The sequence below is a fragment of the Crassostrea angulata genome, chromosome 2 (assembly GCF_025612915.1).
Source record: "Crassostrea angulata isolate pt1a10 chromosome 2, ASM2561291v2, whole genome shotgun sequence".
In the NCBI taxonomy this organism is placed as follows: domain Eukaryota; kingdom Metazoa; phylum Mollusca; class Bivalvia; order Ostreida; family Ostreidae; genus Magallana; species Magallana angulata.
Genome location: NC_069112.1, coordinates 4792369 through 4809005, shown reverse-complemented (window position 1 = coordinate 4809005; position 16637 = coordinate 4792369). Strand labels below are relative to the sequence as shown.

Sequence of the window (16637 nt, the reverse complement as noted above, 5' to 3'; positions counted from 1 at the left end):
ATTGTTTTTTAATTTTGTATGTATTTCTAGAACGCCTTTTTTTAGTGTCATAACTGGTCTCGTTATGTAATGGTTTTTCATATTGTAAGCCTAATTTTCTACAAATTTTGTAAGAGGATTCCTCTTCTGGTTCATATGTACTACTTCTAATGATGCAGTTTGATGAAGTTTGTGAACTACCGGTATTCTTTTCAGAAATTTGGTAAGGCTGCAAAATTTCATTTGTTTGACTATCGGAATAAACTCTTCGGACTTTTCTTAATGGTCTTGCAGAATTGGATGTATCAGTATGGGCATTTGAGCTTGGGCTGCTTTGCAATGTTTTTATCGATTTTCGCTTCTTTGAAAGGGAGTTGCTTGTATGTTCTGAAGAAATTAATAAACATTGATCATGATTCAAATAACTATGGGTAGGGCTGTTGTTGGGGTCTTTACCTACACTGTTAGAGGACAAAGCATGGTCATGAAGTTGATTCAGGTTGATTTCATTGGGCAAATTAACAGTAGCATATGAATGATCAGGAGTGGGATAATTTCTACAGTCACTGGAAGATACACAGCAATTTACAGTTGCATATGAATGATCAGGAGGGGTATTTTGTTGGATTTGACTGAAAGATTTTTCACCTAGAGGGACACATTTTACAGGGTTTGTGATACGATGAGAAGACTTAACCGCTGCTGCATATGATTTTTTCACATTTTGGGAACTTTGTAGATTTTTTTGTTCATGTGCCAAAGCTGTTGCATATGTGTGATCATTATCACGTACATGACTGACCTTTTTTAGTAGCTGAAAGTGGCCATCAGTCAGTAGCAGAGTAATTGGAGGGGTCAAATGACATTGTGTTGGGACATACAGAGATTTATTGTACACTAACTTGGTACCAGCTCTACCTGTCAAGAAAACTTTAATTGGCTGATTTAATATTTCTGATGCAGCTTTGATTTCACATGCACTTGCCCAGTTGCGCTGGACCAGCATGAAATTTAAGTAAGTTGACTTGGTAAGAGATGAATTATGGCATGCATGCACATCCCCTTCAAAAGAAGCCCAGTTGTTGAAAACATGGTTGCAAATCTTGTTTTTAAGTTGAGCAACACGTCGAAAATCGTCTCGACCGTGTAATTCGAGACTGAGACAATGGAAAAAACAGTCACCATTACCAGGTACATCAAAGCGATAAAAATCTTCGTTTTCAATCTTGATTGTGTCTTCAAATGGCATTTTTACTGTGTTTTAAAGACAATTTGTAAATTCTATACCAAACAGATCAAAGAAATTATATATCTAACCTTTTGTAACTTTTGACAGCTGTGCGGCGAATATTTGTTTACGTCGTCTGCAACGTGAGATCCGAAGAAGATCGGAAACGACCGAACCTGCTTCGTAGATTTTTTGAATTTTATAAAGATATGTTAAAAAAAATAATTTGCCTTTAAAAAGAATTTTCATTACTTATTCAATTGCTAAAAAGGCAAATTTCGATGATGTGTTTTATATTTTAAATTCTAACTCTTGGATGGAACATACGTAAATTTAGTCGTGCTGTAAGATATTTTCGCCACTATCTAACTACTTTATCAATATGAGTAATGGTTGAAACATTTTATTGAAATACGAAAATTTTGTATTGAGTTTTGTCGTAATTTAAAGCGGAAACAACATCGATAAGTACCAGTCAATCAATGATCGAACTAACTTTTTGAAAACAAAATGGCTTCCAATATGGCGGCGCCCAGGGCTGGAAGAAAATTTTTTTGGCCTTAGTACCCCTGATTCAACTTTCATTTTTGACTGATTTTCTTATATATACGTGTTACCATTAATCCTCGCTTCGCGAGGCGGGCTTCGCCCGCCTCTCGCTGCGCTCGGTATTATATAAAATGGTGAAAATGGCGGGCGGGCGGCTGCCAAAATGGTACCCTCATTGTACGGATAACTCCTCCTACAGTTTTCAAGATAGGAAGTTGTTCTTTTGCAGATCAGTTGTACATATATCAGAGGTGTGCATATTGTTAGGATTTTGATTTCTGACCATTTATGAAAAAAATACCAGCTTTTGAACTTCGTCATTTTTTGGCAAAATATTGCATATAGGGTACCCTATTTCACTGGATACGGGTTGCCATGGATTATGGATACAGTTCACATAAAAGAAAACCCGGTTTGCTGTCACATTGACAGCTTTTTACTTGTTTGTAGGTATATTTAATAAACATATTTTGCTGCCCCCGATGCTACGTGCCTGAAACAGAAAATGAATATTAAGCAAGATATAAATTCAAAAATAGATAAAGTCAAGAGACAACTTATTACTCAAGACTACTTAAAAAGTGGTATTAAAATGTCGGTTATTATTAATTTTTTAGTGCCATTAAAATGTTCATGGATAAAGAGGTTAACAAAAGATTACAAACCATGGACCATGCGCGGATCTAGAGGGGGGGTCGGGGGGGGGGGTCCCGACCCCCCCCCCCCCCCCCCCCCTGGAAAATGAAAATTTATTAAATTTACATAGTAAAATTATCGCGAAAATATGCCTCGGACCCCCCCTGGCAAACACAATTATCCTTCGGACCCCCCCCCCCTGGAAAAATTTTCTGGATCCGCGCATGATGGACGGATATTTTTTTAGACATTCATGGCAACAAAGTGGTAAATCATTTGTTAGACTTTGGTGACAAATATGTACAAAACATAATAAATCATTGTAATAATTTTTGGAAAGATGTTCTACACTCATGGTTAAAAGTTTTAGGAACAATTGACTATTCATTATCTACAACAAATGTATGTGCTATGTCAATCTGGTACAATACAAATATTTGTTTTCCCTTGGACTGAAACGTCACATTATCATTGGTTTAAACATAGCACGTGATTGCCTCATATATCTCTATATTTGTTCTGTGAGAATTAATATTAGGCAATATGGCCGTCATTGGTCGACGCTTCGCTTACTCATTTCGACATTTCATAGTATTTAATACATAAACCGCATGCCGTAAGTTCTTAAAGTATTTGGAGTAGTTGCCCTTTGAAATTCTTTAAAATTAGAGTAACTGCCCTTAGAATATTGACGTCACATTCTTTTGTCTGGAGCAGAACAAAATGGCAGCGTCGAAATTTGCTCAAATCTCTGCAGAGAAAACATTTAAAATTGAATAGCAACAAAACATTGTAGGTAAACATAGGTGAAGCAAAGATTTTTTAAGAGTATTTGAAAGGTGAGATTGAAAGTTTTGAAGAGTTTAAATGAGTTACATTGGACGAGATGTTAGGCATCTTGTACATGATCATCACTATTTGTGAATAAATATGTCGCTTAATATTCCTCGGGAAAACAAAACACTTATTAGGTTAGTAACTGACTCACTACGGAAATATATTGGGTTGATCAATCTCATAGACGGCTCGGCTTCGCCTCGCCATCTATGAGATTGATCAACCCAATATATTTCCATAGTGAGTCAGTAACTACATAATGTGTTGGTAATAAACTTATCATTGTTTAAAATTGGTACGAACATGGTATTAAAACTATAGGTGACTTTCTAAAAGAAGATGGTCAGTTTTTGAAACAGCATGATTTTGCACAAAATTATAGACTGTCTAATGTACATGTATGTACAATGCTATACAACAGTGTTATTAATGCAATATCTAGTTTCCTTAGATCTCAGTCTATAAAAAGATCTGATGTTAAAAAATATTACTATCCATACATTCCATTTTACTTTGAGTATGTTTTATTGTTTGAAAAATGTTCGAAAATCTTATTAATAGTAAAGATATTATACCAAGTTCCATTCAGAAATGGAACACTGAACTATCCATGCAACTAGAAATTAATGTTTCTGTTAAAGAGTTCTTTAAGGTCAAGATCTAGTAAATGAAATTCAAGATATGGATTCGTTTAATGATGCTTCATAACAAGATCTTTGTTTCACAGGGTGTACCGGGCTAAAATGTTTGGTAAACACAGTGAAAAATCATGTTTTAAACTGTGATTTTCAATGAAATATGAAGGATAAAAGTAATAAATCTCGGAGTTTTGTCCATTTTTGACTAATGAAATATATCTAGAATGCCTACAGTCTCTCCAAAAACGGCAATAAACAAGCCCTTGACATCCTCTTTAAAATTATGTCAAATTGAATATAGGTACCGGGATTACCTTTCCCGTGATTAAATATAGAATGTCAAAGTATTGTTTTATTTTCTACATAATTCCTTTAAAGCCGCATAATAGGGAAAAAGATTAATCAAATCAATTATGACGTCATAATGGTTCTAGCACCAAAAAGACAGTCTTGAATCATTTACTAGATCTTGACCTTAAAGTATGTTTTAAAACAAGTGCTGATACCTCAGTACAATGGCTTCAGTACAGAATTCTTTTCAGAATGTTGCCTACAAAATACTATCTTAAAAAAATCAATGTAAGCACTGATGATTGTTGTTCTTTTTGCAAAGAAGATGTAGAAACAATTCAACATGTATTTATTAAATGTTTAGAAATACTGCCATTATGGAATAAACTCAGCATGCATATATATTGTAAAACTACAAATAGAATTGGATTTAATGTTAATAATGTAAAATTTGGTGAAATACCTCTAAATCAGGGTAACAAAGTTGTAAACCCTATAATTTTGTATACCAAACAGTATATTTTTAACTGTTTGAAACAAAAAAAGATCCCTCACTTCAAGGGACTACTACAACATATCTATTTCAAATATAAGGTTGAAAGATACATGTCAATTAAATCATGTGAAATGTTAAAATTTGACAAACAATGGTCAAACTGGAGTGGAAAAATATTTTTGAAATTTAATTTTCCTGTAAACAATTAGAATGTGTTTCTGATATTTATGTGTGCAAGTGTATGAAAGGGTGTGTGAGTGCCAATAAATATTTGCTTTGTTTCTTTGATTCCTTGTAATAATTATGAAAATGACAATAAAAATTAAAAAAAAAAAAATAAAAAAATGTAAATTCACAAAATCTAGGATCACGTAAGGAATGCAACACGTCAGCTGCGAGTTTCAGCACACCGTACAATCGCTTTGAATCATTTCATTCAAGTGCCGTGTGATAAATTCAAATTGTTTGTTTACCTGGACAGCAGACGTTCACTAATGAAAGAAATGTTCTTTATTATCAATCTTAATCAAATATTAATCTCATCATATTTGGTTAAAAGTAGAGTTATATAGTTGCTCTTTTATGACCAGTCTTGTTTTATAAAAAGCATTGCAACATGAAGAATGTTGAGCCATTTTCTAATGCAATTTTGGGGCAAAAATGCAAACTTTGAGGTTTGGACACTAAAAAACTAAAACGGTGTTTAATATTTGTTTAAGATCGATAATAAAGAACATATCTTTCCTCAGTGAACGTCTGCTGTCCAGGTAAGCAAACAATTTTGAATTTATCACACGGCACTTGAATGAAATGATTCAAAGCGGTTATATGGTGTGTTCAGGTGCATTAGTTTTAAAAATCGAAGGGGTTTATGCATTGCCTTTCAATTGCTTTTGCCTGGGTGACGGTGATTATTCACGAGCAATATTCAGCTTTAAACCTGATCAATATATCGAACACGAACTCAACTTATCAGATGTAACAACAAAAATGTGATCTTACACTGACTAGACTGGGGGAGATAATTTTGAGACCAAGGTTCGTAGTTTGTTTATTTAATTAACTGGTATTTTAGCAAATTACTATATACCATTAAGTGTGAATAGGTAAATATCACAGTTTATCTTTAACTTTCATAAGACAGCAGTATCATTAAGGCGTATAGATATATAAGACGTGATTCATTCAGTTACATGTTTATATGTAAACATTTAAAAGTAGAATCTCTTGCATACTATGTACACAGCAATGGAACGAAAGTGTACAGTTTTGAGTAGGCTGTTCGTCGAAGCGAGAAAACAAATAGCGCTCTGTACAGTTTTAATTTTAAGCTCATCTGACCCGAAGGCTCAAGTGAGCTTTTCTGATCAAATGTCTGTTGTCTGTCGTCATTGTATTTGTCGTAAACTTTTCATATCTCAGTAATATCATATATTATAATATATATTCATAAATAATCTTATACCGAATTACTTTACACGTAACTTAAAGCTGACACCGCTCGTAAATAGGCACTGTACGCCATATTTCTCTTTCATTACTGCTGTCCATACAACCCCTATTTAAGGCTAAGACCTCTAAACAGTTCAAAGTACTTTGCTGTAGAGGTCTCACCTGTGTGGACGTACATTTTGCTTCTCCGTGTTACCTGGTTGCGATGAAGTTATCAAATTTTACGAACTTTTTTCAAGCCAGGAGAATATTAGCAATAAACCAATTGGTCAATGCATTATTCACAAACAGAATACGCACGTAGAATAAGAAATAAATGCACAAAGTCCAAAGACCACGATAGGAATACTACACGTTGGCCACGAATTTCAAGTGTGCAATCAGGTGTAACGAAATCGAATGGTTTATATACCAGGTACCTGTGTGAGTTGACGGTTTACGAGCCTATTTACGAGCGTGGCAGCCGTATGAATGTACTCTACTCACTTTAATAGATAACGAACATAACAAACGAATAAAATAAGAAAGAAACATTCAAAAATCTATTCTTATAAATTAAGACATTTCGCCAATAAACTACAAAACGCCTGCATCAGAGTCACTGCTTATACCTTTGATATTTCAATATGATGTCCGTAAGCTATAACTGAATGTTACCTGATAAATAATTATTGAGAAATGAATTCAAAAACTACTTTCATTTATGATAAACCAGCTCGAAATAGCAAAAATGAGAGAAAGGTGTTGGACATGCTTTGGCGGATCCAAGTCAATGAGAGTTAGCATTTAACTATGATTATCCTTGCAATGAAATAATATTGAATGATTACGTTAACAGTGAATATAATGATTAGGAACTTTCATGGATTATACATAGAAGTTAAGATTTGACAAATGCTGAATAAATGAAATAAGGCAATTCGTTTCTTGAATGCGCGATTTTAGTTTTGATAGATAGAAGCTAACTAAACGCGACCTCTAGCGGGTGATTGGAATAGAATTTTCAAGAACGGGGTAACCAAGAACGCGGGTTGATGGCAAAAAGTTGAGGAGGGATCATCATGTATAGTGGGCAGACAATCATACCTTGGATGGGACATTTTTGGTTAATACAACAAGAGGCACATGGAACACTTCGCTCACCTGAGTAATAATGGCTTTATATGGGCGTTCAAAGGATGTATGGCCCTTCGGTTAAATAACAAAAATAAATATCCAGCCCCCCCCCCTGATGCTACGTGCCTGACAGTTTAATCATTAGGTTGAAATCATGATTGATATATTGTTAGGATATCATTTTTAAGAAAAAGCTGTATAAATATTTAAAAATGATTTTTCCCAATAATTTTGCTAACTGAAGTGGTCAAGGATATTGGTCTATAAATATTGACTAGATCTGGACTACCTTTGCGTTTGTAAACCGGTATAACATTGGTCCGTTTCCATATGTTTAGCAGTATTTTAAAGGGGCATGGTCACGATTTTGGTTAAATTTATTTTTCTGTTTTTATTATTTACTTTGCTTTAGGGATGCATTTCTAATGATCAAATGAAATGTGGGTGCCAGTCGATGAGTTTTAAGCAAGATACAGGGCTCACAATTCTTCGTCATGTAAACAAGGCCCGTGCCCTGTTTTTGTTTACATAGGTTCAATTTACCAGTAAACAATCTTTTTCAGGCTGATTGGTCTATCTTTTTATTCATTTTAAGCATAAATTAACAGTTCCTAACGATTTTCACATTCATTTGAAGTCTAAAACTGGAAGTTTCACTTCAACATTCAAAATGTAAACAAAACCTTTGTATACATGGCGAAGGATTGTAAGCTCTGTAACTCGCTTAAAACTTATCAAATGTTGGTTGCCTAAAACTCATCAAATTTTGGTTGCCTATCAAAAATGCCATACTGAAGCATTGTAAACATTAAAATCAAAAAAAAGTATTTTTGACCAAAATCGAGGCCATGCCCCTTTAAATCAAGATATTTGAGTAGAAGTTGTTTAGTGCTTCTGCTTTTTCTAACGGAAGAAGAAAAAATGTGGCCGTGTGATTTTAAAGGGGGTACAAGTTTATGTGTATTAGAAAGTTTGGAGATAGATTTAGTTATACGCCACCATTTACCTGGTGGGTTGTCTTTATCAAGTATTTGGGATGTGAGTTTTTGTTTGTAGTGGGTTTTTTTTTAGCATTTCTGACCATTAAACGAACATCATTTATTAGCTCTCTATAATATTTGGGCAGTTTGTATGTTTTGCTTTTCTATGTTTGCGGTTTCTTAACCAACCATTACGCAAAGATCATACTGTATTACCAATAGAATATGTAGTTTAGTTGTTAATGTACGGTACCTGTTTATGCATGCATCTTATGTTGCGCAGGTAAACAGTCGACTGTTTGATTTGATGCGTAAAAATTAGAAAATACATGCAATAGTTCCCCAAGTTACAAAGCGTAATTCATAAAAATGAAACGAAAATCAAAACAAGCTGAAACCACCATCAAAGGTGAAAATGTCAACGCATTGGAAATTCTAATCTCAATTTACTTCACAAAATCAGCATTGATGTAACTTGCATGTTTCAAAGATTCCCTTCGCACGCAGACTGTTCCACAACAACCAAGTTCATAATGGGAAGGCAAATGTAAATTGCAGAAATGAAAGAGCGATTTTGTGAAGAAATATTAATTGAGGAAAAACTATTTCAATTCGTCTGACATTTGACGGTGGTGTTATATGTATAAGCTTGTATAAATCATGATCCCCAGAGATAGGTCGAGCCACACTGCAAGGGGGGGGGGGGCGAATTTGTACATATGAATATATAAAGAAAATCTTTTTAAAAAATGATCTGGAAAACCATTTAGCCAGAAAGCCAGAAAACTGAAACTTGTGTGAAGCATAGGTTGTGCAGATAAAAGTTTGTTCAAATCCCTAAAGAAGTGTGGGGCCAGAAAGAGGGGGAGGAGGGGTAATAGGAATAGTGAAAAATCTTCTCACAAATACTGGGCTTGATATTTATCATAAAATTGTGTGGATTAAAGTCGGACTTTTTTTTACTTTTTAGCAAGATCTACTGTACGTAACTGTCAAGATGTTTATACCCGCACTTTCTAAAGAAGTCCGGGTATATTGTTGTTATTCCCGTCCGTCCGTCACGATTTACTTTCTCAAACTGCTCTTACATCTTAAAAACCAACAAGCTGTACTCTTGGAGATTGACTTGGGGTGTCATGTTGTTTTGTTGAAAGGTTTAAAAAATGCTCTGGTACCCCTGGGGGTCAAATAATATGTAAAAAAGACGTTGTTCCAAACAAAACCCAGCATCCTCAAACTCTTCCTTTATTTTTAATAGTGGACAAATCATCTCTTGGAAAATGTTTTGAGGTTTCCTAAAGAGTCACAATAAGGTTTCGGAAATATTAATTTTGTCTTGGGGGTCATTGAGTGGCTGACAAATGACGAGTTTGTATTTTTTTTTTAAAGTCTGGTTCATTTTTGCAGTAGGCAAATGATCTACTAAAATATGATTGGGATGTCATTTTGATGTGTGATCAGAATCGGTGGAAAACAAAAAATTACTTTTTTGGCAAAAAAGTATGGTTCCCAGAACTCCTCTTACAACGTATGCAGTAGCTACGTTATGATAGGGAAATTCCTTATAGATGAACAATAAGGTTTTAAAAATTAGACTTACATCCAGGGAGTCAAATAGCATAGCAAATTAAAGTTGACGTTTATCACTCTTTAAAAATCTCGATCCCAGAACTCCTCTTATGATTTAATGAATAGACACATCATGTCTTGGGATATGATAGGGGCTATTCTATAAATATGCAATAAGGTTTTAAAAAATTAAAATGTATCATGGTAGTCAAATAGTAGCAGAAAATTAAGATTAATCCCTCCTTTAATTGTAAATAAATTCAATTGACATGGTTTTATTTCTTCAAATAAAAATCCTTATATTTATTTTTGCTTAAAATAAAAAAAAAACCTTACATTTACACTATTCTTAACAATTGAATTGTCTATTTAAATCAAAATATAATTTGGGGTCTATAAAGTGATATATATTGAAATTAGATTAGAAGTCTTATTTTCTACCTGGGGATTAATAACTAATATTCAAGGTAAACTTAAATTTGCAAATTTAAAATCATTTCTCGATTGGTATTTTTCTTTACATGCACATTTAAATTGCTTTTTAGTTTTTAAGATAAACAAAATGTTACATATATTCGGGGCAATTGTAATGTCGTCTCAACAAAGCAGGGTTACCATTAGGCTAGGAAATATCCACAAGGGTCAAACATTACATGAATATGATAAAATTCTTTATAATTCCAAGTTTTGAAAAGCCAGGGTGTTTTAACGGGGGCATAACCTTTATACCATTTGATACACAATAACACAAATCAATTTTAACAAAACATTTTCAGTCGCAACGAATCTCGCCGAGATTAACGTAAATGCAAATTAACACTATCACAATTTAGTTTATCGGGCATTTTTAATTTTCTTAATGTTGTCTAACTTATAAAGAACTAAAATCTAATGAATATTTGCTTATTATCTAAATAACCTGTCATATATACTAAGCCAGATATTCCAGACACCTTAGTATTACCCAGTTCGATTAAGGATAATAATAACCAATGAAGTCCTTTGTAACAAAACAATCCTTAAGATACAATACAAATGTAAAAAATATGTAATACAAATGAATAAGTTTACAATAAAAATGGAATGTTTTACAATACAAATAGAATTCATACGATACAAATGAAAATTTATTCAATACAAATGACATGTATATAATGCAAATCAACAATTATAGAAAACAAATGTAATATTAAAGAAAACAAATTAGAATAATAAAATGCCAAATGATAATTGTTTAATACAAAAGGAAAATTATCCAAAACTAAAAAAAAAAATTAGAATACAAATAAAAATTATACAATACAAATGAAAAATTTAAGAATACAAATGGAAAATTATTTAATGCAAAATAAATAGAAAAATATGAAATACAAATGATAATTTATGCAATACAAATGGAAAAGATAGAATATAAGTTTTGACATGCCAGTGTAAAAACTCCAGGTCAATTGCAGGTCAAATAAATATCTACCTGTACAAGCCTTCAATTCATCAAAATGACTGTATTTTGTACATAATGATTATTTTAACCTTGTTAAAGTGTAACCCTGGATATTTAATTATCAATATGTTCACTTGAAACTAATTTTGCAAAAAGAATATGTACAACTTCTATCTATCTTTTTCCCATTTTTCCCTTAATGTATTTAATTCTTCCAGAAAGTCTTTACATCCATTGATCAATTCATTTTTTAAAAATTACCGACACTGTCTTCGACTGTACAGGGCTACATGTCCATTTTTTAGCCGGGCTCTGCTGAAAGCAGAGTCCTGGCTATAGGCAGGCAAATCGCCAATGTTACTATAAATAGCACATATAAACAAAAAACCAAACAGCGTCAAGGTAAAGCTTCCGCTATACCAAATAGTTACACAAAGAGCCACGTTTTGTCAAAAGTGTTGGCATTTTGTTTCTTTTTTTTTAAATTTCGAATGAAGTGTCTATCTTTTTTAGTTTTTCTGATTAATAACGTGTTTTACAACATTGCTATGCATTTTGGACACATACGATGCGCATGAATTTCCATGAACTACTTTGCTGCGCGATGAAGAAACGGGGATTGAATATATAATGCTTGTTGCAAAATTCAAGGCAGAAACTGTTGAACTTTTTTAACTTCAACTAGACAGACATATTTTTTGTTTATAGCCGCTTACAAAATTTGGTCGTTCTCTGATGCTTTGCCGACATTAAAAGCATGAGAGAGAGAGAGAGAGAGAGAGAGAGAGAGAGAGATTGAGATTTTCAGTCTTTACTACACAATATGCATAAAGACACACCAAAAGAGCCCGGCTTTCAGTACTTCAGTACTTTGATTTTAAACTCGCTTCGACGAACATTTCTACCTAAAACTGTACAATTTCCGTTTCCACACTGTGATGTATACTTTTTCAGGATTTTGGCATTTTAATTAACACCTTAAGGTGGTATGGGACATCTGTCGATATTACTGTGGATGTAAGTACATTATAATTTAAATACTTTCACCGGTTAAGAATTTTCAAATTTTACAACATTTAATAAAAAAAAAAGCTTTAAAAATATTTGGAGAGGTAAAAATTGTAAAACCCCAAGCGGGATTCGATCGAACTCATGACAAACAGATTTGTTTAAACCCTCTAAACCACTGCACTACGCCGATAGGTGACATAATTGGGAAAAAAACTACTTATATAATTACTCTTGGTTTTATTGTTTATTTCGATAAACAATACATCACAACATGGAAGTGTCCCATACCACCTTAAGTAGATAGATCCGTTTTATCAAGATCTTGGACTTTCGGTGGGATGTTAATTTCTAGTTTGTTCATTAAAACAAGCTGTCATTTTATTGACCTCCTTTCTTTGAACTTGGTTAGTGAAGCTCCTTAATTTATATAAATAGACTATCATAATCAGAAAGTAGTTTGCCAAGGTCTGTTCTGTTCTGCGAAATTGGTATTGTTTCAACTGAAATGTATGTCCCGTGATGAAGTAAAATAAGTATCAGTGCATTCTAAAATCTATTAGCCAATGACGAGTAGACCCCGAATTCATGAATTTGAAGTTAGACAGGTACTGCCTCAAGTCAAAGCTCTTGTTAAAACGGTTCCATGATATTCAATGTCTACAACGTAATCTTATTTTTTTCTCGTTAATCCAGAAGTCTTAAACAAATGGAATCAAGTGTCTGACGATGGACCCCAAGCGCTGTATCCAGGACGTGTTACGGTGTGACCTCTGTGATAACCCGGCTCCCTCTATGTACTGTGACTTTTGCAACAAATATCTCTGCAAACCCTGTGTAGGGAAACACCTATCAGATTTATCCAAAGAACACAAAGTGGTGCCATTCGAAAAGCGGGGGTCCACTCCATATTACCCCAAATGCCAAAAGCATTTATCAAAACAATGTGAACTTCACTGTAAACCTTGTGACATTCCTATCTGTGTACATTGTGTTTCCTCTGGTGAACATCTTGGCCATGAAGCGGTTGACATCTTGATAAGATTTGAAAGCATAAAAGAAGTCATTCACAGAGATTTATCAGAATTAGAGAATGTCATTTATCCAAAATACGAAGATATTTTATCTAACATTCCAGCTCGTAAAGCGGATTTAAATGAAAACTCCGAAAAATTGAAAACAGCCATCAACAGACGAGGAGAAGAATTGCACAGAGAAATAGACACCATTTCTCAGAAAATCAAAGCTGATCTTGTTGAATTGAACACCAAACACATAGCTGACCTTAATACACAAGAAAGCGATATTCAGCACACAATTTCTGGAATCACACAGACCATTGAAGATTTGAGGAATATACTGGACTCCAATGATGTCAGCATTGCCTGTGCCTACAAATCTAGGAATGATAAATTCAGAGAATTGCCTCCTAAGCTCAAAGTGTGTTTACCAACTTTTACTCCCCAGAAGACCAATAAAGAAGGGATTTATCAACAATTTGGTTCTTTCTCAGCATTTTCTAATGAAACAGAAGAAACAGAGGAACATATCTTCGCAATGGATTCTCCAGCTACTGAGACATCTCCTTCAGACAGATCGTTTATTGATAAACCATGGATCATAACAGAGATAAACAGCAAGTATGGTAGAGTATGCAGCATTTCGTGTCTGAATGATGAAAATATTTGGACAAGTGGTAGGGATAAAATTATGAGACTCTACAACCTTCACGGAGAACTCGTTAAGTCAGTTCAAACCAAATCAGGGATAAAACCTTTATTTATGCACGACATTACAGTGACAATGAAAGGGGATCTCGTTTATACTGATTTTGACGATAGAACTGTGAATATAGTGAAGAATACACATATATACAAAGTGATCAAACTACGGGGATGGAGACCTCGCAATATCTGTTGTACCTCTTCTGGTAAGCTCCTTGTTGTCATGGACAGCGATGATGATAAACAAACAAAAGTTGTGCGTTACTCTGGCTCCAAAGTAGAACGAAGTATACAATTTAATGACTACGGACAACCTCTCTATTCATCTGGTTCTTACTACATAAAATACATCACAGAGAACAGGAACTTTGATATCTGCGTGTCTGACAATAAAGCTGGTGCACTAGTGGTGGTCAATCAGGCCGGGAAACACCGGTTTACATACACTGGTCATCCGGGATCATTGATCAAACGACTTTTTTCCTTTGCTGGTTCCCTCTTTACTACCAAGGAATTATTTAATCCACGCGGCATCACTACAGACAGTCAAAGTCGGATACTGACAGCAGATTGGACCACCAATTGCATCCATATCCTGGATCAGGACGGACAATTTCTCCGCTACATTGACAACTGCGATATACAAACTCCATGGGGTTTATGTGTGGACACCAGCGACAACCTCTTTGTGGCTGAGTACGCCACAGAGAAAGTAAAGAAAATAAAATACTATAAGTAAACACAGTTAAAGAATGCTACAGCAAAATATACATTCTTTTCGCTCATTTTGTAGGATTACGACTGTAGATTTTCAGTAAAGCTTTGTTAAGATGTCGTCCCATGAACATGATTTTACGTAACTCCTAATCATGAGAAAAAGTAGGGAAATACGACTTTTTCACAATATCATGTTTGTTTTAACAGAATACAGTGCTTTTAATATATGAGGTGCTTTTAACATTATATGCGGTCATTCTAACATATATGTGGTTAACACAACATTATGTTATGTACGTCTGACATTATATACAGTATATTCATTATCATGAGTAGTATTTCTGTTATTATGATGATGATAATGATGAGCGTTAAATATTATATCCGGTCCTGTTAGCATTCCGCTCGGTAGATTTTGCATTTTGTTGTGATATAAACACAGTATTAAGCTCATGTGCTATGATTTATTTTTTATGATGATGACCTTTTAAACGCTTATTTTCGGAATTTCTCTGGAATACATGCGAAGAGTTTTCAGTAAGGCGGACCATTTGATAAGGTACACTTGGTATGACCTTGGAATGTTATGTAAAATGACACTCCTGACAAAGAAGATATACACGAAATGCAAGGTGGATCTATATTTTGATGTTAAAAATAATTATCTAAATTTATTCATTTAAACAATAAACTAAGAATTTCTAAATTTTACAAAGCAGCATTATTTTCGAAAAGTTCATACCTTTAACTTTGCTAGAAATATCCTTAAGGTATGAGAAAACTGTTATTTAATGGTATTTGCGCGAAATAAGCTTTAGCGTCTCTTAAAGAAGTTCGTTCCTCGCCTTTTGGGTAACTATTTTATGTCACCTCTAGTCTAAAAAGTTTTTGATAGACAACATATATGTACAGTAGTTTTTGGAAATCAAGTCTTCCAACAATCTGTTGGAATTCCCATGGGTACCAATTGTGCTCCATTGTTAGCTGATCTATTTTTGTATTCTAATGACGCATAATTTATTCAAAAACTGGTACGTGAAAAAAATAAATCACTCGCTGTGGCCTTCAACTCAACATTCAGGTATATCGACGACGTATTATCAATTAACAATTGTTATTTCCATACTTACGTCGACTCGATATATCCTAGTGAACTTGAAATAAAAGATACCACAGAGTCTGCGTCATCTGTTTCATATTTGGATATTTTACTGTAAATGGACATTGACGGTAACCTAACATCAAAACTTTATGATAAACGCAATGACTTCAATTTTTCTATAGTCAACTTTCCTTACTTATGTAGCAATATACCTTCATCACCTGCATATGGTGTTTTTTACCCTGAGTTGATTGATACGCAAGAACATGCTCTTCGTATGAACAGTTTATAAGGCGAGGCATGCTACTTACAAATAAGTTGAAAAAACAGGACTATCAATAGTCTCGTATGAAGTCTTTTTTTCGTTAGTTCTATGGTCGATACAACGACCTTGTCAGCAAATACAATCTTTCACTGGGTCGCATGCTGACTGACGTTTTTCATACTAATTGTTAGACCATTATTAATCACCCAATTGTCTACGGACTTTTCCGTGGGGTTTTTTCCGATTACGACAAAGAGCACACGGCGAGTGTGACCGGTCAGCAGAGGATGCTCACTCCTCCTAGGCACCTGATACTACCTCTATCTATTTAGAGGTTCGTGTTGCTCTGCTTTGTACTTGTATTTCGTTTTATGGATTTTTGAGATGGTTGACGGTTTGTTATTGTCATTTTTTCATCAGTTCTATTTGTATATTTATATTTTACTAGACCATACTGAAAAAAAAAAAAATTAAAAGAAAATTACATGTTTACAGGGTTTAGTAAAAGACTATATTTTGTGGCGGAAGGTTTTCAAGATGAATATGAACAATTTTCATAACTGACAACAGTTTTAGAGTACTGATTTTTTAGCATCCTAATTTTCGGCG

At 34.0% G+C, this 16637-nt stretch overlaps 1 protein-coding gene across 1 annotated transcript; it reads left to right on the top strand.

Annotated features, from left to right (window-relative positions):
* The first annotated feature begins 5577 nt into the window (after positions 1-5577).
* Positions 5578-15534, top strand: LOC128170713 (uncharacterized). Its single transcript, XM_052836485.1, has 2 exons — positions 5578-5692; positions 12917-15534. The coding sequence occupies exon 2, from the start codon at positions 12950-12952 to the stop codon at positions 14681-14683; it is 1734 nt and encodes a 577-aa protein (XP_052692445.1). The 5' UTR covers positions 5578-5692; positions 12917-12949; the 3' UTR covers positions 14684-15534.
* The last annotated feature ends 1103 nt before the right edge of the window (positions 15535-16637 follow it).

Excerpts from the sequence above, each read along its gene's own strand:
- LOC128170713 (XM_052836485.1), top strand. The coding sequence starts at position 12,950 with ATGGACCCCAAGCGCTGTATCCAGGACGTGTTACGGTGTGACCTCTGT.